A 22,558-nucleotide genomic window follows, 5' to 3' on the forward strand; every position below is an offset into this window, starting at 1 on the left:
GTATTCCTGAATATTGCTAGGTGTAGCCTATGAAATAAAGATTCCGCTGCATGACCGTGGGTTGATTTCATAGAGGAATGGATGTAATTCCCATTTGCTATCATGACAGCGGCGTTTCTACAGAGGAGGGGGCCCGTGTGCACCTCCGGGTGGGCCCCCTTCTCTGAAAGGCGCGGTAGACTCTGGCAATGTGCCGGAGTCTACTGCGCATGCTCAGATCTCCGGAGACCAATTTGGCGGCAGCGATTTCCGCCGAGGACGCTGCGCCTGCCTCTGGAATGCAGTTAGGTAAGTATTTAAATGGGTGCGGTGTGGCGCCCCTTCCCCGGACCCAGGGGCCCGTGTGCACCGCACACATTGCACCCATTATAGAAACGCTAATGGGTCATGACTATAAAGGCTATTTCACACCCACCGGTTTTCACCGGGCGGCAAAAAGCCACCTGTTTTTGGGGCTGAATTTTTTTTTTTTTGTAAACCATGTAACTATATGGATGCTTTCAGACAACGCGGACACGGTCGCCGTGTTACTGCTATCATTAGCCACTGAATAGGGCGGCTGCTGCTGTACATGCCAACATCCTAAAACACCGCACAAAGCCATTCCGTGTGAAAGGTTCTGATTCACGGCTTTTTGCCGTCTGGTGAAAACTGGTGGGTGCAAAATAATCCTTTGTGTATAAAATATTTCTTAAACCTGCAGTGTAATATTGCTAGATGCAAATGGGAGATTTGGCATATAGGATGGACTTTTACAGGAATATGGTAGTGTGCAGTACACAACTGAATCTCTTACTGCATAATAAGATGAGTTCTGGCATTGAGCGGGAAGGTTCATCCCTATCAGCAAATTGCAAGATCTATATTTTCTTCATCTTTGGCTTTAATGTCAGGACTTACACTGATGCACAGGCGTTTTAGCTGAGCCTACACTTTCTATTGCAGAGCACTGTGCTGCTTGAAACTGTGCCAGTATGAAGATGCCAGGAACGACTGTGATTGTGCCCTGCAGCGAGACTCCTCTAATATCAAAGCTCTGTACAGGCGAGCTCAGGCCTACAAGGGATTAGAGGTAAATGGGGGGATATGACCACGCTACTACTACTGTTGCAACTCTGTCCCACAAGCAACTTATTTTGTAACCTGATTTAGTAATCGGCTTCTCTGCCTGCAGTCAGGAAACGGTGGGGTCAGTGGTGGGAGGTGCTGCTGCGAAATTCCAAACCTCTGCAGTAAAAGTAGCGCACCTTGTCTCCTTACATGTCTGTACAGAATAAGTATGTGTATGGGGAGGGGGAGAGGAGCACATTAACCACCTCAGCCCTAGGCTTACACTGATGATAGCGTGCATAGAAGTACGTGTTTGTAGGAACTTTCTAGTTGCAGGAAAGTTTTCCAATAGAATATATAGAAATTCGGCAAAAGGACTATATACAGTAACTGACTTGTGCCCCGTCTGTCACTCTCTTACGGAGGGTATCCAATTCACTCGCGATAGTGCCGCCAGCGTGTAGAACAGGTGTGTTCGCATTTTTTTTTTTTTCGTTTTAATGCCCTATCCATTTAGATCCTGTGAAAAACACCCACTTTTTGCGTGAAAATATATAGGTCCCGTGAAAAGCCGCACCCCTTTGTATTTTCGCGTCACTTATCGCGGGTCTAAAGGGCACTTATCGTGGATTGTTTGCGTGCCCGAGGCACGCAAAACATAATTCCAGATAAATGGCGCCATCGGAGGGAGGAGGGCTAATTGAATAGCCTCCGGCGAAGCAATTAGCTGCAGTAAATTACCGCGGCTAATTGGATACCCCCCTTATATTCCTAAACATCCATGGGGGATTAGAGGGATAGACCAGCTTGTATTTATTTCAACTGGAAGTAGATGAAACCAAACGATACACTTATGGGTCACTCTGTTGGGCTACATTATCTCACCCTCCAGACTAGTATGGTGTGCAGTACCTGGTAACCCTATTAGGAAGTAAAGGGCGCAGCTTCCTTCCCAGGGAGTGATGAGGTCTGGGTACACCCTGTGCACAGGGCAGTGACAAGGCAATATCGCTGCAGCACTAAGAGCCTCAGGTTTGCCCTGCCTTTATAGCAGTGTTACAGGGATGCTTCGTATTATGAATAGGGTATGTTTGTGGTGTTACCACTTGTTTTATCAACCTCCAAAGCTGGTTTCTGCAGAGAAATCATTGATTTGTCACACACTTCATCATTAGCGCAGTTCGCCACATCCCCATAGTAAGCTACAAGTATTGCGGCACGTGGCCAATTACTAAGCCGTGAAAGGCATGGCTGTTCACCATTTTACCTGACACCAGTTGAAGCTGGTGTTAGGTCTGCACTGTGCTTGTCCTACTGGAGAGGAGACGCGAGAACAGTTTTGTCTCCTTCCACGCTGAAGCACAGTGTGGCGCCATATGCAGATTTGCGCCAGTAGCAGTGCACATTTTTACTTTGACCGTATGCACGCTGCTACTGTTCTTTTATCAAAGAAAATGGAAGGCGGTAACAGTCTACTGCCGGAGCGTTACACTCCCAACTGGCCAGACTTTGGGGTAAGTATACCCATGTGTGTATAATTCTATCATATCACACTTTAATGGTAAACAATTGTCATTAATCACTTTAGAAATATCAAGATTGTGCCAGTGATCTCCGGAAAATTATGTCGCTGGATCCAGGCGTCGCAGAAGCAAAGAATCTCCTATCGGAAATCGCACCCTTCTTAGCTACCGAGGGACATGAAAAGCAAAGAAAGAAGATCCTAATAGAGGAGGTAGGTCAGGGTCTCTCTGCAAGGAAGCAGTATAGACTTTTATTCACAAAGCTACCGTTAAGGTCTTATGAAGGATGGTAGAAAGAAAGTGTTTCTAGCAGAGAAATCATTTCCTGTTGGCCACATTTATACCCCTTTCAGACAGAACATGAAATTACCGGGTGAAGCAGTTCCACCTGGTAATTTCACGAAACACGCGGGTCCTTTTTCTGTGTGAAAGGGTCGACCCCTGTTGAAATTCACGGGTCTTCGACCCTGGAATCTACCAGACACGGGAATTATGACACGGGTTGACCCTTTCACACAGACAAAATCCCCGTGTTGATCTGCAAAATTACCGGGTCGAAATTCTGGACCCGGTAATTTGCATGTCTGTGTGAAAAGGGGGGACAGGCAGGTCCCGGCAAAACTGCCAGGTAATTGCCGGGACTTTCAGACATTTCTGTCTGAAAGTGGTATTACGTTGCTCAGTTTAGAATTGTTTGTGAGAATGAGATATTACAGTGAAATGCTGGTGTCTGCTTAAGGATGTTGTAAGACTTTGTGAACCACTGGGACCCAGGAATGAGATGCAGCGTGTTCCATCCTCAGAGTGTAAGTCTGTTACAGGTTTAATAGAGCGCTGACCTCGAGGAGGTTTGTTCCTGCACTGATTGGATTCAGGCTGAAAATAGCAAGTGTAATTCCCACTCCTGCCCACGTCAGTGTCTTGTGAGATCACAAGTCTTTTCCCCGGGAGCCTGGGCGCTGTGATTGGAACAGGACACCTGCTGCTTTGTTTTATTTCCACGCGTCACTGTGACTAAGATGCCTGGTGGTGTTATGGGGACAGAGACCCTTCATTTAATGCACAATGCACTTCATCAGGCGTTTAATGCACAATGCACCCCCTCCAATACATTCAGTGCCCGTGTTCCGGACAGAGCTTTCCTAGTACAATAGATGGATTCTGCGCTGTCATTTTCTGTTTAGAAAGAACACTGAGAACTGCAGTTTTATGTAAGTAAAATCCATGCATTAAGAATCTTTTATACCAAAATAATAATGATGAGATCATTGCTTGTCCAACTTCATGAACCGCTAACACTGACCTTCCTCCGAAAACCGAATGCTCTAAACTGCCCACTTATCTTCCTCTGGGTCACTGATGGGTAAAGACGGCTCTTCAATGATTTCATTTAGACCAGATGCCTGAGTGTTAGTGTCAGGGAGAATAGGCTGTGCTGGAGAACTATTGGAGGGCTATTGCTGGGTACAGACTGGCCTCTATATATCTGACATTCAGTTGAATGGCCGATATATCATGGGCACATCAGAAGTGCGTATACCAGTGCTATATCTGTGAACTATGTCATTCAGACGTATCCTGATGACCAATATATCTACAGATCGTGCTGTGTGTACTCTTGCTGTGGAGGCCTACGTCCCAGCTGGGCGGGCAAATTCAGGTGCCCCGTCCAGCTGCATTACAGGGTGCAACGTATGTAGTGGCCTTTTGGTGAGTGTGTACACTTACCTTGGATGGCAGGTACACCAACATCTCTCGTGTGTGCCTTGCCTAAGAGGTAAGTACTTGTGTCCTTCAAAAGTTCCATCAATGGATTGATCTACTCGAGAACAAGGTGGCACTATTAACAGCTGTTTCACAGGGAACTAAAGATAAGGTGGTATTGCCCTTTTTGGTTTCTGCAGTTTACTATGTTTTAGAGACTCGTTGCTATTGGTTACTGCACTTTTTTGCATAGTAAGGTTGCAAGCACGCAGATGTCCTGATATCCGTCCAAGTTCCACTATTGGACAACTGAATCGGTGAGAGTAAGGTTATTGTAAAGAGCAGTCGTTCTCACCCAGTTTTCCCAACAGGTCATGTTTTGAGGATGTCTGTCATTGGGGGCAGGTGGGATAATTACTGACTCGGCAACGTAGATTCTTCCTCCTGTCATTAGAAAAGTTCACAAAACATCACCGGTTGGTGGTACTTAATACTTGGAGTTGAGAACCCCTGGTCTAGAGATCATGGACTATGGAATAGAGGGTCCCTAACTCTGCCATGACTGTACAGGATTTTAGGCAAGCCATGCTTTAGCACATGTGGCTTAATTCGTACCTCAGTCAATTTGATTCAACCATCTGGACTGAAGCATGGATATCCTGAAAACCTGGACTGTAATGGTGGATTTTGGGAAACTCTGCTATAGGGTGATGCTGACGCGGTGCACATGGGGGCGTTGCTGACGCGGGTGATAAAGCATGAATGGGGAATGAAGAGAGCATGTTCTACTTTCCCTTGAGTTCCATAATCCACCTCCGGTAAAGTATCTGTTGTTCATGGACATGGCATCAGTTTGTGTCTCCATTGAGATCCGTTATGGACAGAGAGTGGTGCACAAGCCTATACCTGTGCCCCAGGTGTACCAAAATAGCCCAGCTGTCCTTTACCCAAGACACATTTACTGCCGTAGATAGAAGCATGAGTAACGGATACAGATGGGACATTTGCCTTCAGTTCCACCCACTGGTTGCAGTCTTTCCTGAAATAGCCCACATGACCCTTTGCTGTCTGGTTTCTGCCCTTACTAAATAATAGCTTGCTCATTATAATTGTCTTTTGTCTTTAAGGTGGATGAGAAGGAGGAACAGACTTCCAATACATTCAACCTCAACAGACATGAAAGTGATACGTCACCAGGGAATAACCAGAGGCCTCCAATCACAAAGCCCAGCAACGCCTATGAGTTTGAACAGCTCATGAATAACTGCAGAGCAGGGAATGACTTGGAAGGCTGCGCCCAACTACTGTCTATCATAGACCCAAATGACTTGCCAACGTTCCTGAGCAACAAGCTAGACACAGAGACCCTTCTGCTAATTGTACAGTCCCTGAAGAAGCATGTTGTGGAGAAGAACCCTACCCTGGTGTATCGGCACCTGTATCACCTCAGCACAGCAGATAGGTTTACGGTACGGGTACCAGGAGGGGATGGGGGGGGAACTGTGATTGCTTCTAACAAACAATGGACAGTCTGGAATCGTTCCCATCACTAGAACCTATAGATGTTTCTTGTTGGTGCTTCTGTTGTGTATGGGAATATCTGCATGTATGGACTGATGGGTCTGTCTAGTTTAGGAAACGCGTCAACTTGTTACCTTACCATAATAGAAAAATAATTTGGCAGCTAGACGAGGCCTGGCCAACCTGTGGCTCTCTAGCTGTAGTGAAACTACAAGTCCCAACATGCTCTGCCACAGTTTTGCTATTATGGAATGCTAAAACCGTGGCAAGGCATGCTGGCATGTGTAGTTTTGTAACAGCCGGAGAGCCACAGGTTGGCCAGGCCTGGTCTAGTTGCTGAATTCTTTTTCTATTGTAGCAAGGTAACAAGTTGATGCGTTTCACCTGCTACAAGGCATCCTTAGGATCATGTTCTGAAATGCGTTGGGGCCCTGTTTTACCACAGTATGTAATAGCAAATTGCATATGTCTGCTATGTAATTAGCAGCGACACCATTAAGAGTATTGCAGTAGGTTCCCAATTAACAGAGCCAGATTAGCAATGGGGCGGATGGGACTACAGCACCGGGCCTCCACATAAAGATAGGCCCACCATCATGCCAGAATAATCACCAAGCTGCACAGCTGTCCTCACCCTTAGCCATAAATCATTCTTTTTCTGCTCACAAAATGATGCAGTTATTCTATGTTTACTTAGCAGGGAGACATTGGGGCTGGTAGCATTGGGGTGGATACGTCCAAATGGCACTGACCACACCCACCGTAATGTAGTACAGAAAACCAATTGTGTGCGTACAGACTGCAGATGTAGTGCTCCTACCTGAATATGACCTGTATCATCTGCCTTTCAGGTGGTGTCCTTACTTCTCGCCAAGACAGAGAAAGAAGACGTTGAAGATCTCCTCAGGTGTCTGTCGGGAAAACGGGGCGATGACCCTGACCCGGATGCAGTAACAGACTTGGCACAGAAATATGGTCTCTGAGCTCAGCACATTATTCCTATGCACGGTTTGATCGATCATATCATTAGGGAAGGATAAACTATGCAAACTACAGTATATCAGCTGACTGATAACCTACTCAGCATGACTGTTGGAATATTATTTAAGTGTAAAGTTGTTCAATTCATTTCCATAAGCGATCGCATCCTGGATAATAGCGTGGCAGAAATCCCTTCATCTGGCAATGTGATGAGTGAAGTCGCTGGAATCTGTCCCTCTGCACAAGCCATCAGGAATCCTTCCCCCATTTACTCCAGGAAGCTCTCACTGCAAGATATAAAGTACGATATTAATAAGTAGGTGCCCCAACGAGCATCGTATGGACGGCACGGGATGTTACTTCCGTCATTGGACGCAGCATACACCAAGAAACAAGCACACCGGCTTTGAGCCTTATAACTGCAACAGCCCAGGACAAAGCTATCCGGTGTACATCCAGCAGTATTTGTGAGAATGTCATATGTCCCTCGTAAATCCAAATGCTAAGACCTGATTTATGAAGTCAGACTGACACATTTAAGAATCCACTTTTACAGTCTTTCCCCCCAATATAACTAATTTTGTCTGATTTGTTCTGTGGGAAGATTGCTTAACAACATCCTCTTCACTGTTGTGTCAAGTATGTAAAGGATGAATATCGAGAGAGGCCGAGGTATCCTAATAAGACATTTATTCTTCTTGGGGATCCTTGTTAACAGCAATAACCCTTCCTACACTGCTATTATAATGGTTTTATGTTTGACTAAATGTATTCTGGGATATAACTACATGTGCTACAACAAGACAGAAGCAGGTCTGTAATAAAGGCTTGTTACATTACCCCACAGAGTTTCACTTGTATTACAGAGAAGTCTTAATCATCATCAACATTAGCTTGGCCGCCAAAATGACAGCACCCCAGCTACCCCCCACCACCCCAGTATGTAGGTGACTAGTAACAAAGTGAACCAAGCAGTAACTTTGTACCCTAAGGGTGATAATAAAAATGCAGCATTCATAAGAGCTTAATTAGTGAATGCTCGGAATCTCTTTATAACTTAATCGCTCAATTGTAACAGGGAAGGAGTGTCCCCTTTGCTTTAACCAGTCATTATGACCGTAATAGAGTACTTGTGAACACTCTGCTTTTCTAGTTAGTTTCATGTGCTACTTTGTCATATCACCCTCAATGTGTTAGTGTAAAATATAATATAGAGGGCATAGTGTTCATTCTAGCACCCCAGTGAGGGAGGCATATTCATTTTATTCACAATGTATTGTTAATGTAGCCATACATCACGTATAACATTTTAACTATGCCCCCCTCACTGATTTAGGTGCAGGGTGCTAGAATACACACTAAGGGCATATGCACCTAATGAGGAAATGGCCCACCTTGGTAACCCATAGGTTTCTCATTGCTCAGGCCTACTGTTTGCTGCAGTTACAGAGAGAGAGCAGCAGGATCCCAGCTTGGCAATATAGACAAAAATAACCACAAGGGGGCGATATTTGCTACAAATATAATGCATTATACAAGAGTAACAGAAAGAGGTTTCTCAAGAAGCACAAATGCAGATTGGATCCCTGTTACTCGTGTCCATACATTACTGCACTCTCTCTGTATGGTTCCTATGCTGTGTAATGATATGAGCAGCTCTCCCACACTGACTACAGCTTCACATAGCAATATGCCTGCTATTCACAGACCTACCTACATTAATGACCACTTACATCCGCTCAACCACCTGGCCCCAGCAGGAGGACCGCTGTAAGAGGCAGTTTACCGCCAAAGGCCCGTGCGTGTGACTGTGTTGCGTGCGTTTTCTTTGTGCTAAGCAGAGAATAAAAGTAATCTTGTTTCAAATACTAAACTAAAATGATGTACATGAAATAGCAGCAGACCAATAGCTTAAAGTAGTGGTTCACACACTCTGTGCTCAAGGCATCCTAACAGGCCAGGATTTAAGGATTAAGCACAGGTAATTAGTATCTCAGATAGTTTGATGATACCAACTGTGTCCAAGCATGGATAGCCTTAAAGCTTGCGCTGTTAGGGTGTCTTTAGGACCAAGCTTGGGAAACCCTGGCTTAAAGAATTCCACAGAAACATGAAATGATAGCATCTCGAGGGCTCGGTTGTTCAGATAAACCCAGTACTTTACTTTCCCGGGGTGCTGTGTTCTCCAGATATAAAGCCTCTGCAGTCTTCAGTGGGTACTTTGCATGGGTCATCTGTTCCCTGCCTCTCTTGCGGCTGTACCAGTGTAAGAAATCTGCACAGATCTCTGTATAGATTATACAGTGTAGGTGTATGTTATGTGGTAGGGAGTACAGCATGTTTAGTAGACCTCTCACACAGCAGTTTCGGCTATAGCTATTCTGTTGCTTATAGCTTTCTGTTCAAGTCCAAATTGTGACCAATCTTTGTGCTTGCGTGACTTGCTGTCTTCTATACTGCAGTGTAATTCAGGAACCTGCCTCTGGGGAGTGCTCTTCTCAATACTGCAGCTGCGACTAATCTTCCTGTATCCTGTCCTTGCCTATAGCAGTACAGCATTTTTGAGGGCCTTTGTAATGGAATATACAAGTGATTCTGTAGTATATTGGATAAACTCAACAGTGCATGTTTTCCAGATCTCACAGAATTGCGGTCATTAATGGGAGATCTGAAAAGCATGTTGTGTGTATGTGAGGAGAAGTTTGCTGTATACTACAGGGATCATTGTGTATTAACCAGTCCTTCTCCCTCATATTTTATACATTCTACAGCTCAGACTCATGTCTCTTGTGTTCCGTCATTTTCCATTCACCTGTTCAATACACAATGCTTTATTGTTACAAGTGGATTTCTCTATCGTCCTAGTGGATGCTGGGGTTCCTGAAAGGACCATGGGGAATAGCGGCTCCGCAGGAGACAGGGCACAAAAAGTAAAGCTTTTCCGATCAGGTGGTGTGCACTGGCTCCTCCCCCTATGACCCTCCTCCAGACTCCAGTTAGATTTTTGTGCCCGGCCGAGAAGGGTGCAATCTAGGTGGCTCTCCTAAAGAGCTGCTTAGAGAAAGTTTAGCTAGGTTTTTTATGTTACAGTGATTCCTGCTGGCAACAGGATCACTGCAGCGAGGGACTGAGGGGAGAAGGAGTCAACTCACCTGCGTGCAGGATGGATTGGCTTCTTGGCTACTGGACATCAAGCTCCAGAGGGACGATCACAGGTACAGCCTGGATGGTCACCGGAGCCGCGCCGCCGGCCCCCTTGCAGATGCTGAAGACAGAAGAGGTCCAGAATCGGCGGCTGAAGACTCCTGCAGTCTTCTAAAGGTAGCGCACAGCACTGCAGCTGTGCGCCATTTTCCTCTCAGCACACTTCACACGGCAGTCACTGAGGGTGCAGGGCGCTGGGAGGGGGGCGCCCTGGGAGGCAAAATGAGTACCTATAAAGGCTAAAAATACCTCACATATAGCCCTAGAGGCTATATGGAGATATTTAACCCCTGCCTGATTTCTCAAAATAGCGGGAGACGAGCCCGCCGGAAAAGGGGCGGGGCCTATCTCCTCAGCACACGGCGCCATTTCCTCTCACAGCTCCGCTGGTCAGGACGGCTCCCAGGTCTCTCCCCTGCACTGCACTACAGAAACAGGGTAAAACAGAGAGGGGGGGCAAATTTATGGCGATATTTTTATATAACAAAGCAGCTATAGGGGAGCACTTATTATAAGGCTATCCCTGATATATATATAGCGCTTTTGGTGTGTGCTGGCAAACTCTCCCTCTGTCTCCCCAAAGGGCTAGTGGGTCCTGTCTTCATTAGGAGCATTCCCTGTGTGTCTGCTGTGTGTCGGTACGTGTGTGTCGACATGTATGAGGACGATATTGGTGTGGAGGCGGAGCAATTGCCAAATATGGGGATGTCACCTCCTAGGGGGTCGACACCAGAATGGATGCCTTTATTTATGGAACTACGGGATAGTGTCAACACGCTAAAGCAGTCGTTTGACGACATGAGACGGCCGGACAATCAATTAGTGCCTGTCCAGGCGACTCAAACACCGTCAGGGGCTGTGAAACGCCCTTTGCCTCAGTCGGTCGACACAGACCCAGACACAGGCGATGACTCCAGTGGTGACGGTGACGAATCAACCGTATTTTCCAGTAGGGCCACACGTTATATGATTTTGGCAATGAAGGAGGCGTTACATTTAGCTGATACTACAGGTACCACTAAACAGGGTATTATGTGGGGTATGAAAAAACTACCTATAGTTTTTCCTGAATCAGAAGAACTAAATGACGTGTGTAATGAAGCGTGGGTTGCCCCTGATAAAAAGCTGATAATTTCAAAGAAATTATTGGCATTATACCCTTTCCCGCCAGAGGTTAGGGAGCGCTGGGAAACACCTCCTAGGGTGGACAAGGCGCTAACACGCTTATCTAAACAAGTGGCGTTACCCTCTCCTGAGACGGCCGCACTTAAAGATCCATCAGATAGGAGGATGGAAAATATCCAAAAAAGTATATACACACATGCAGGTGTTATACTACGACCAGCTGTAGCAACTGCCTGGATGGGCAGTGCGGGGGTAGTTTGGTCAGAATCCCTGATTGAAAATATTGATACCCTGGACAGGGACAATATTCTACTGTCGTTAGAACAAATAAAGGATGCATTTCTTTATATGCGTGATGCACAGAGGGATATATGCACACTGGCATCACGGGTAAGTGCTATGTCCATTTCGGCCAGAAGAGCTTTATGGACGCGACAGTGGACAGGCGATGCGGATTCAAAACGGCATATGGAAGTTTTGCCGTATAAGGGGGAGGAGTTATTTGGAGTCGGTCTATCAGATTTGGTGGCCACGGCTACAGCCGGGAAATCCACCTTTCTACCTCAAGTCACTCCCCAACAGAAAAAGGCACCGACTTTTCAACCGCAGCCCTTTCGTTCCTTTAAAAATAAGAGAGCAAAGGGCTATTCATATTTGCCACGAGGCAAAGGTCGAGGGAAGAGACAGCAACACGCAGCTCCTTCCCAGGATCAGAAGCCCTCCCCGGCTTCTACAAAAGCCTCAGCATGACGCTGGGGCTTCTCAAGCGGACTCGGGGACGGTGGGCGGTCGTCTCAAAAATTACAGCGCGCAGTGGGCTCACTCGCAAGTAGATCCCTGGATCCTGCAGATAATATCTCAGGGATACAGGTTGGAATTAGAGACAGATCCACCTCGCCGTTTCCTGAGGTCTGCTTTACCAACGTCCCCCTCCGAAAGGGAGACGGTGTTGGAAGCCATTCACAAGCTGTACTCTCAGCAGGTGATAGTCAAGGTACCTCTTCTGCAACAAGGGAAGGGGTATTATTCCACTCTTTTTGTGGTACCGAAGCCGGATGGCTCGGTAAGGCCTATTCTAAATCTGAAGTCCTTGAACCTGTACATAAAGAAGTTCAAGTTCAAAATGGAGTCACTCAGAGCAGTGATAGCGAACCTGGAAGAGGGGAACTTTATGGTATCCTTGGACATCAAGGATGCGTATCTCCACGTTCCAATTTACCCCTCACACCAGGGGTACCTCAGGTTCGTTGTACAAAACTGTCACTATCAGTTTCAGACGCTGCCGTTCGGATTGTCCACGGCACCTCGGATCTTTACAAAGGTAATGGCCGAGATGATGATTCTTCTTCGAAGAAAAGGCGTATTAATTATCCCATACTTGGACGATCTCCTAATAAGGGCGAGGTCCAGAGAACAGCTAGAGATGGGATTAGCACTGTCTCAAGAAGTGCTAAAACAGCACGGGTGGATTCTGAATATTCCAAAATCCCAGTTAATGCCGACAACTCGTCTGCTGTTCCTAGGGATGATTCTGGACACGGTTCAGAAAAAGGTTTTTCTCCCGGAGGAAAAAGCCAAGGAGTTATCCGAGCTTGTCAGGAACCTCCTAAAACCAGGAAAGGTGTCTGTACATCAATGCACAAGAGTCCTGGGAAAAATGGTGGCTTCTTACGAAGCGATTCCATTCGGCAGATTCCACGCAAGAATTTTCCAAAGGGATCTGTTGGACAAATGGTCAGGGTCGCATCTTCAGATGCACCTACGGATAACCCTGTCTCCAAGGACAAGGGTGTCTCTTCTGTGGTGGTTGCAGAGTGCTCATCTATTGGAGGGCCGCAGATTCGGCATACAGGATTGGATCCTGGTGACCACGGACGCCAGCCTGAGAGGCTGGGGAGCAGTCACACAAGGAAGAAACTTCCAGGGAGTATGGACGAGCCTGGAAACGTCTCTTCACATAAACATTCTGGAACTAAGAGCAATATACAATGCTCTAAACCAGGCAGAACCTCTGCTTCAGGGAAAACCGGTATTGATCCAGTCGGACAACATCACGGCAGTCGCCCATGTGAACAGACAGGGCGGCACAAGAAGCAGGAGGGCAATGGCAGAAGCTGCAAGGATTCTTCGCTGGGCAGAGAATCATGTGATAGCACTGTCAGCAGTGTTCATCCCGGGAGTGGACAACTGGGAAGCAGACTTCCTCAGCAGACACGATCTTCACCCGGGAGAGTGGGGACTTCATCCAGAAGTCTTCCACATGCTGGTAACCCGTTGGGAAAGACCAATGGTGGACATGATGGCGTCTCGCCTCAACAAAAAACTGGACAGGTATTGCGCCAGGTCAAGAGATCCGCAGGCAATAGCTGTGGACGCGCTGGTAACGCCTTGGGTGTACCAGTCGGTGTATGTGTTTCCTCCTCTGCCTCTCATACCAAAAGTATTGAGAATTATACGGCAAAGAGGCGTAAGAACGATACTAGTGGTTCCGGATTGGCCAAGGAGGACTTGGTACCCGGAACTTCAAGAGATGATCACGGAAGATCCGTGGCCTCTACCTCTAAGGAGGGACTTGCTTCAGCAGGGTCCCTGTCTGTTTCAAGACTTACCGCGGCTGCGTTTGACGGCATGGCGGTTGAACGCCGGATCCTAAAGGAAAGAGGCATGCCGGAAGAAGTCATTCCTACTTTGATTAAAGCAAGGAAGGAAGTAACCGTGCAACATTATCACCGAATTTGGCGAAAATATGTTGCGTGGTGCGAAGATCGGAGTGCTCCGACGGAGGAATTTCAACTGGGTCGATTCCTACATTTCCTGCAATCAGGATTGTCAATGGGTCTCAAATTGGGATCTATTAAGGTTCAAATTTCGGCCCTGTCGATTTTCTTTCAAAAAGAATTGGCTTCAGTCCCTGAAGTCCAGACCTTTGTTAAGGGAGTGCTGCATATACAGCCTCCTGTGGTGCCTCCAGTGGCACCGTGGGATCTAAATGTGGTTTTGGACTTCCTAAAATCTCATTGGTTTGAACCACTAAAAAAGGTGGATTTGAAATATCTCACATGGAAAGTGACCATGCTTCTAGCCCTGGCTTCTGCCAGGAGAGTGTCAGAATTGGCAGCTTTATCTTACAAAAGCCCATATCTGATTTTCCATTCGGACAGGGCAGAACTGCGAACTCGTCCGCATTTTCTCCCTAAGGTGGTGTCAGCATTTCATCTGAACCAGCCTATTGTAGTGCCTGCGGCTACAAGTGACTTGGAGGACTCCAAGTTACTGGACGTTGTCAGAGCATTAAAAATATATATTGCAAGGACAGCTGGAGTCAGAAAATCTGACTCGTTGTTTATATTGTATGCACCCAACAAGATGGGTGCTCCTGCGTCTAAGCAGACGATTGCTCGTTGGATCTGTAGCACAATCCAACTTGCACATTCTGTGGCAGGCTTGCCACAGCCTAAATCTGTAAAGGCCCACTCCACAAGGAAGGTGGGCTCATCTTGGGCGGCTGCCCGAGGGGTCTCGGCATTACAACTTTGCCGAGCAGCTACGTGGTCAGGGGAGAACACGTTTGTAAAATTTTACAAATTTGATACTCTGGCTAAGGAGGACCTGGAGTTCTCTCATTCGGTGCTGCAGAGTCATCCGCACTCTCCCGCCCGTTTGGGAGCTTTGGTATAATCCCCATGGTCCTTTCAGGAACCCCAGCATCCACTAGGACGATAGAGAAAATAAGATTTTACTTACCGATAAATCTATTTCTCGGAGTCCGTAGTGGATGCTGGGCGCCCATCCCAAGTGCGGATTATCTGCATAAGTTGTACATAGTTATTGTTAACTAATTCGGGTTATTGTTAAAGGAAGCCATCTTTCAGAGGCTCCGCTGTTATCATACTGTTAACTGGGTTTAGATCACAAGTTGTACGGTGTGATTGGTGTGGCTGGTATGAGTCTTACCCGGGATTCAAAATCCTCCCTTATTGTGTACGCTCGTCCGGGCACAGTACCTAACTGGAGTCTGGAGGAGGGTCATAGGGGGAGGAGCCAGTGCACACCACCTGATCGGAAAAGCTTTACTTTTTGTGCCCTGTCTCCTGCGGAGCCGCTATTCCCCATGGTCCTTTCAGGAACCCCAGCATCCACTACGGACTCCGAGAAATAGATTTATCGGTAAGTAAAATCTTATTTTTTCCATGTTTCTCATTCTGAAATGTACTGTAAATATTTTATGTTGCTATACAAAAGATCTTTATATTGAAAAGGATGGATTATAATACAGTATATACTGACTGTAGCATTTGTTTACATATAATGCTTACAACATATTTATCACAACGGAAACTTTATTAAATATTTTTTCATTCATGAACTTGGATTCCGGGTTTGCGTCTGTCTGGTATAAGAGTATAGTCTATTTTTGGTAACATCTGAATAATCCAATGTAATCCAGCCTCAGTCATACATGTGATTAAGCTGTCGTGCCGCATTACATCAGCTACGAAGGACACCTTTATTTAAATTTAAAGGCGTTTACTCCTCTTATTGGGTATGTGAGTCATTAATTACACCAATTATATTTTTTATTAAGGAGACCTGTTGCATGAGCATAAAGGATTTAACTGAATTAATGATACTGATTAACCTGCCGTTCATTTGCTTTATGCATTATAGAGTAATGGGATTTTATTACGTATTCTGTGAGGCCCCGCACAATTGGTTGTGGAAATTAGACAGGTTTTTTCATTTTTATTTTTTTTTATTTTTTTATTATTGTTATTTTCTGTAATGTCCTAGTGGATACTGGGGAATGTACTTTAGTACCATGGGGTACAGATCGAGTCCATTGGAGCCTGGTACTTTAAATTAGTGTGTGCTGGATCCTCCCCTCTATACCCCTCATAGCAGACGCCGTTTTAGAAAATGTGCCCAAGGAGCCGGGTGCATTTCTCTGGAGCTCCAGAGTTTTTCTTCAGAATTTGATTTAGTTTGGTTGCCAACCAGTGCCGCCTGAAAAAAACAGTCTGCCTGCGTCGAGGGACTTACAGGGGGACCTAACCAACTTAATATAGAGTTAATGGTTCGTATCCCTGCTGACAGGACACAAAGCTCCTGAGGTGCTGTTTCTCACACTACCTGAGTGTGAGCCCACACCGGCAGCATGCCGCCACCCCTAACATGCCAAAGACAGGCGCGGTGCGGTGTTACACCGGGGTGCCCGGTGACCAATGGTGGCATAAGGGCGTAGCAGTCACGGACCACGAGCTGCGGTGCCCACCGCGGACCCACACTGGCTGAGGAAACAGGGTTGTGTTTTTTTTTTGTTTTTTTTTTACCTTACCTTTGCTTTTTACACACTAGTACAAACCAGTATAATTGATAGGGTCCACACGCCACTGAGGGGGCGGTGCTTCCTGGAGAGCGGGACCAGTGGCTGGAAGGCGCCATTTGCTGCTGCTAGTACAGGCTGTATGCTGAAGCTGCTCCTCCACAGATGCCACTGAACCAACACTGTTCTGGTACCAGGGGGTCTAGTAGAAGGTGGGAGTATATATATTAGATCAAAAATGAGGCGGCACTCAGAGATTTGTTGAAAAGCAAACAGGTGTGTATTCAAATCATCACATCAACGTTTCGGGGAACAAATCCCCTTCATCAGGATTTGTTCCCTGAATTGTTGATGTGATGATTTGAATACACACCTGTTTGCTTTTCAACAAATCTCTGAGTGCCGCCTCAGTTTTGATCTACATATGGGGGTTGCCAAACCCACATGGAGGGCACCAGAGTAAGCAAGCCCTAGGGGGCATCCAGAGTGCCGGCGTTACGCTGTATGTATGGAGATATATATATATATATATATATATCTCAAACAAATACTCTCCCTCTGCGCTAGTTTGTTAAAACTGTCACCCTAAATAAAACGTAGACTGTTTAGTATAGGCAGCCTGATTCAACTAAGTCCCCTGTTAGAAGGGACTGGAGATAAGGAATGTGCAACAATAGAAGAATTGGCGCCAAGGGGTCGCATCAACTCCCACTATTCTAACCCTTAATTGGTTAACACTTTTTAACATAAGATAATAACATGTTCCATCATAAAACATTTATTAAAAACATATTCAAATTAATACAGAGGAGATATATTATTCCACACTTTAAGATGTATGACTCTTAGCGCTGAATACAAATGTTGAAGGATCACAACAATCTCCTCCTCCTTATAGTTGGTTCGGAGATAGCTTCACAACACAGACAATCCAACGCGTTTCGTCTTATACAAAATACTTCATCAGGGGTATCTCTATAATTGTAAAAAATCTTATCAGAACTAAACACAAACATTCCTTAATGAAGAATACATAATACATTCAATTAAAACATATGAGGAACATATCATTACAAAGGAACAAGGATATATCCGAGCAGACAGTGAAAAGGAAGAGAAGGATATTACAATTGTATCTTAGGTCATACCTCAAGCGGCTGAGAAGTATAGTTGTTTATACAAAAAGTATAATGCGACAAAACTTGTTCATACATGCATGATGGAAACTTCTATATAACACCGAGGCTTTCTGATGAACAATCAGTATGGCCTAATTGGAAAAATATTGATCTCATCATATATACTGAATGTTCATATTATGTATATAGTAAAAAATGTCATAATGTCCCCTCACATACCTTATGGTGAGATAACTTGTACAAAAATTCGGATACCCAGGTACTGAAGGGTCACTTAGAAAGGAAACCTAATAGATTCATATTTAGGGCAAATTAATGAATGATCATCAACAGATATTTAATTAATCAATGATACCAATCTTAACTAAAGATGATTAATACATCTTACAATGGAACCTTATTTTAAAAACAACCTCCCCTTTTGGGTATAACATATATTGGAGGTTTTAAAAGGCAAGAAACTATGTTACTGGTCATAACTACCATTTTGACCCATAGCAATTAAATACTTTAATGGGTCCAACTACTTCGTTGATTGACACAATAAAGATGCAGGTCTCTAGACCCAGACACTAAAGGTGTTAGAATAAATTATCAGAAAATAAGCTTTTAATTGCATAAACTCCCCACTATCACAATATCAAAGGAAGGTGTGAAGGTGAATGTATCCAACCATTGAAAGCACTAGAATGCAGTATTGCAAATGTACATGAATAAAATATACATAGTAACATTTAAACAGAGCTTTGTTCAGAATAGTGCCATATTCTCTCACCACCTATGTATCTGCAATGGACGCTCAGTACCTGTGCAATGAAGCACCAGAATGGGAGTTGCCCCTTATAAAGGGAAAAGGTGATGATGTCATCACATGTCCTATTTTGATTGGTACACAAATAAGGACTTATTACGGCCTGGTTATTAATGGTACACACTAACCGACCTATTGATTTTATCATCTCTTTATTAGGATTAATTCACTATAATAATAATCACTCTCTTATATCCACCCAATATAAGTAAAACTTTAATTATATGACCCACAATGCATTGCGGTGTTAGTCTCAATTAGAAGCTGCTTTAGTGAATGACTGACAGTGTTAGTAACCAATCGTTGTGTAATAGGGGCAGGTACTTTAGTCTCTGATGCTTAAATGGATATATAAACATATTGTCAGCTCTTAAGAGACAATGCTGTGGGGAATGTGCTTCCCGTCAGCGCCACCCGCCACCTCCGATCGTTAAAACGAACGGTCCTGGTCGCTGCATGCGCCCGCTGTAGCGGGACCTTATGCGTTCCAGCGCCATCTTAGTTGTGTGTTCCACCAGCCCCGTCCGGCGCTTCCCGTCACCTGACCAGATCACATGTTAGAGGCGGCCAATTAGAAGGCTCTCAACCGATTTAAGGAAGCAAGAATACCAAACGGCCGTTCAATAGGTAGCTACTTGTACGTAATTCGACCCCCACTTGTATCAATCACAAGCGGCACATCTACTCATTAATACCATACCCATGGAGCATACTCACTTCCATTCAATACATTAAAGGAAAAATATCTTACAAGTGGTCAGGACCTACCATATTCCATATAGTGTACCTGTATGAACTATACAGATAGCCTCAAGCCCTATTTAAAAACAGGACTAGGACCCTCGTATAGTTCACAACTCCTGTGGGCCCGTTTTGTGGGAAATACATATCCCGCGTATGTCTCCCGTATATTATAAATTTAAATTAATTTATACTTCGACGGGACCACAAATATACCCGTCTCTAAAAATTAAGACCTTAAGAGTATAGTATTTGATTTAAATGAGTCATGAATTCTTCTAATGCCAGTATAGATATATTTAAATATATAACCTTATTTTCTCTATCGTCCTAGTGGATGCTGGGGTTCCTGAAAGGACCATGGGGAATAGCGGCTCCGCAGGAGACAGGGCACAAAAAGTAAAGCTTTTCCGATCAGGTGGTGTGCACTGGCTCCTCCCCCTATGACCCTCCTCCAGACTCCAGTTAGATTTTTGTGCCCGGCCGAGAAGGGTGCAATCTAGGTGGCTCTCCTAAAGAGCTGCTTAGAGAAAGTTTAGCTAGGTTTTTTATGTTACAGTGATTCCTGCTGGCAACAGGATCACTGCAGCGAGGGACTGAGGGGAGAAGGAGTCAACTCACCTGCGTGCAGGATGGATTGGCTTCTTGGCTACTGGACATCAAGCTCCAGAGGGACGATCACAGGTACAGCCTGGATGGTCACCGGAGCCGCGCCGCCGGCCCCCTTGCAGATGCTGAAGACAGAAGAGGTCCAGAATCGGCGGCTGAAGACTCCTGCAGTCTTCTAAAGGTAGCGCACAGCACTGCAGCTGTGCGCCATTTTCCTCTCAGCACACTTCACACGGCAGTCACTGAGGGTGCAGGGCGCTGGGAGGGGGGCGCCCTGGGAGGCAAAATGAGTACCTATAAAGGCTAAAAATACCTCACATATAGCCCTAGAGGCTATATGGAGATATTTAACCCCTGCCTGATTTCTCAAAATAGCGGGAGACGAGCCCGCCGGAAAAGGGGCGGGGCCTATCTCCTCAGCACACGGCGCCATTTCCTCTCACAGCTCCGCTGGTCAGGACGGCTCCCAGGTCTCTCCCCTGCACTGCACTACAGAAACAGGGTAAAACAGAGAGGGGGGGCAAATTTATGGCGATATTTTTATATAACAAAGCAGCTATAGGGGAGCACTTATTATAAGGCTATCCCTGATATATATATAGCGCTTTTGGTGTGTGCTGGCAAACTCTCCCTCTGTCTCCCCAAAGGGCTAGTGGGTCCTGTCTTCATTAGGAGCATTCCCTGTGTGTCTGCTGTGTGTCGGTACGTGTGTGTCGACATGTATGAGGACGATATTGGTGTGGAGGCGGAGCAATTGCCAAATATGGGGATGTCACCTCCTAGGGGGTCGACACCAGAATGGATGCCTTTATTTATGGAACTACGGGATAGTGTCAACACGCTAAAGCAGTCGTTTGACGACATGAGACGGCCGGACAATCAATTAGTGCCTGTCCAGGCGACTCAAACACCGTCAGGGGCTGTGAAACGCCCTTTGCCTCAGTCGGTCGACACAGACCCAGACACAGGCGATGACTCCAGTGGTGACGGTGACGAATCAACCGTATTTTCCAGTAGGGCCACACGTTATATGATTTTGGCAATGAAGGAGGCGTTACATTTAGCTGATACTACAGGTACCACTAAACAGGGTATTATGTGGGGTATGAAAAAACTACCTATAGTTTTTCCTGAATCAGAAGAACTAAATGACGTGTGTAATGAAGCGTGGGTTGCCCCTGATAAAAAGCTGATAATTTCAAAGAAATTATTGGCATTATACCCTTTCCCGCCAGAGGTTAGGGAGCGCTGGGAAACACCTCCTAGGGTGGACAAGGCGCTAACACGCTTATCTAAACAAGTGGCGTTACCCTCTCCTGAGACGGCCGCACTTAAAGATCCATCAGATAGGAGGATGGAAAATATCCAAAAAAGTATATACACACATGCAGGTGTTATACTACGACCAGCTGTAGCAACTGCCTGGATGGGCAGTGCGGGGGTAGTTTGGTCAGAATCCCTGATTGAAAATATTGATACCCTGGACAGGGACAATATTCTACTGTCGTTAGAACAAATAAAGGATGCATTTCTTTATATGCGTGATGCACAGAGGGATATATGCACACTGGCATCACGGGTAAGTGCTATGTCCATTTCGGCCAGAAGAGCTTTATGGACGCGACAGTGGACAGGCGATGCGGATTCAAAACGGCATATGGAAGTTTTGCCGTATAAGGGGGAGGAGTTATTTGGAGTCGGTCTATCAGATTTGGTGGCCACGGCTACAGCCGGGAAATCCACCTTTCTACCTCAAGTCACTCCCCAACAGAAAAAGGCACCGACTTTTCAACCGCAGCCCTTTCGTTCCTTTAAAAATAAGAGAGCAAAGGGCTATTCATATTTGCCACGAGGCAAAGGTCGAGGGAAGAGACAGCAACACGCAGCTCCTTCCCAGGATCAGAAGCCCTCCCCGGCTTCTACAAAAGCCTCAGCATGACGCTGGGGCTTCTCAAGCGGACTCGGGGACGGTGGGCGGTCGTCTCAAAAATTACAGCGCGCAGTGGGCTCACTCGCAAGTAGATCCCTGGATCCTGCAGATAATATCTCAGGGATACAGGTTGGAATTAGAGACAGATCCACCTCGCCGTTTCCTGAGGTCTGCTTTACCAACGTCCCCCTCCGAAAGGGAGACGGTGTTGGAAGCCATTCACAAGCTGTACTCTCAGCAGGTGATAGTCAAGGTACCTCTTCTGCAACAAGGGAAGGGGTATTATTCCACTCTTTTTGTGGTACCGAAGCCGGATGGCTCGGTAAGGCCTATTCTAAATCTGAAGTCCTTGAACCTGTACATAAAGAAGTTCAAGTTCAAAATGGAGTCACTCAGAGCAGTGATAGCGAACCTGGAAGAGGGGAACTTTATGGTATCCTTGGACATCAAGGATGCGTATCTCCACGTTCCAATTTACCCCTCACACCAGGGGTACCTCAGGTTCGTTGTACAAAACTGTCACTATCAGTTTCAGACGCTGCCGTTCGGATTGTCCACGGCACCTCGGATCTTTACAAAGGTAATGGCCGAGATGATGATTCTTCTTCGAAGAAAAGGCGTATTAATTATCCCATACTTGGACGATCTCCTAATAAGGGCGAGGTCCAGAGAACAGCTAGAGATGGGATTAGCACTGTCTCAAGAAGTGCTAAAACAGCACGGGTGGATTCTGAATATTCCAAAATCCCAGTTAATGCCGACAACTCGTCTGCTGTTCCTAGGGATGATTCTGGACACGGTTCAGAAAAAGGTTTTTCTCCCGGAGGAAAAAGCCAAGGAGTTATCCGAGCTTGTCAGGAACCTCCTAAAACCAGGAAAGGTGTCTGTACATCAATG

At 45.8% G+C, this 22,558-nt stretch overlaps 1 protein-coding gene and 1 long non-coding RNA gene across 4 annotated transcripts in view; one reads left to right on the forward strand and one right to left on the reverse strand.

Moving 5' to 3' along the window:
- Positions 1-7,618, forward strand: part of SPAG1 (sperm associated antigen 1) — a 308,451-nt gene extending 300,833 nt beyond the window's left edge. For all 3 annotated transcript variants that reach the window (XM_063924199.1, XM_063924198.1, XM_063924200.1), the window contains exons 16-19: positions 946-1,072; positions 2,639-2,785; positions 5,405-5,746; positions 6,650-7,618. In XM_063924199.1, coding sequence (XP_063780269.1) covers positions 946-1,072; positions 2,639-2,785; positions 5,405-5,746; positions 6,650-6,781 — 748 coding nt within the window. In that variant the 3' untranslated portion in view covers positions 6,782-7,618. The remainder of the gene's footprint in view (positions 1-945; positions 1,073-2,638; positions 2,786-5,404; positions 5,747-6,649) is intronic.
- Positions 7,619-17,193: 9,575 nt separating this feature from the next.
- Positions 17,194-18,373, reverse strand: LOC134929421 (uncharacterized). The gene is made up of 4 exons (XR_010178555.1): positions 18,346-18,373; positions 17,790-17,857; positions 17,580-17,701; positions 17,194-17,406 (listed from the first exon to the last, which is right to left on the reverse strand). It is a non-coding gene; the product is annotated as an uncharacterized LOC134929421 (long non-coding RNA).
- Between the last annotated feature and the right edge of the window lie 4,185 nt (positions 18,374-22,558).

This window comes from Pseudophryne corroboree, chromosome 5 (assembly GCF_028390025.1).
Source record: "Pseudophryne corroboree isolate aPseCor3 chromosome 5, aPseCor3.hap2, whole genome shotgun sequence".
Classification (NCBI taxonomy): domain Eukaryota; kingdom Metazoa; phylum Chordata; class Amphibia; order Anura; family Myobatrachidae; genus Pseudophryne; species Pseudophryne corroboree.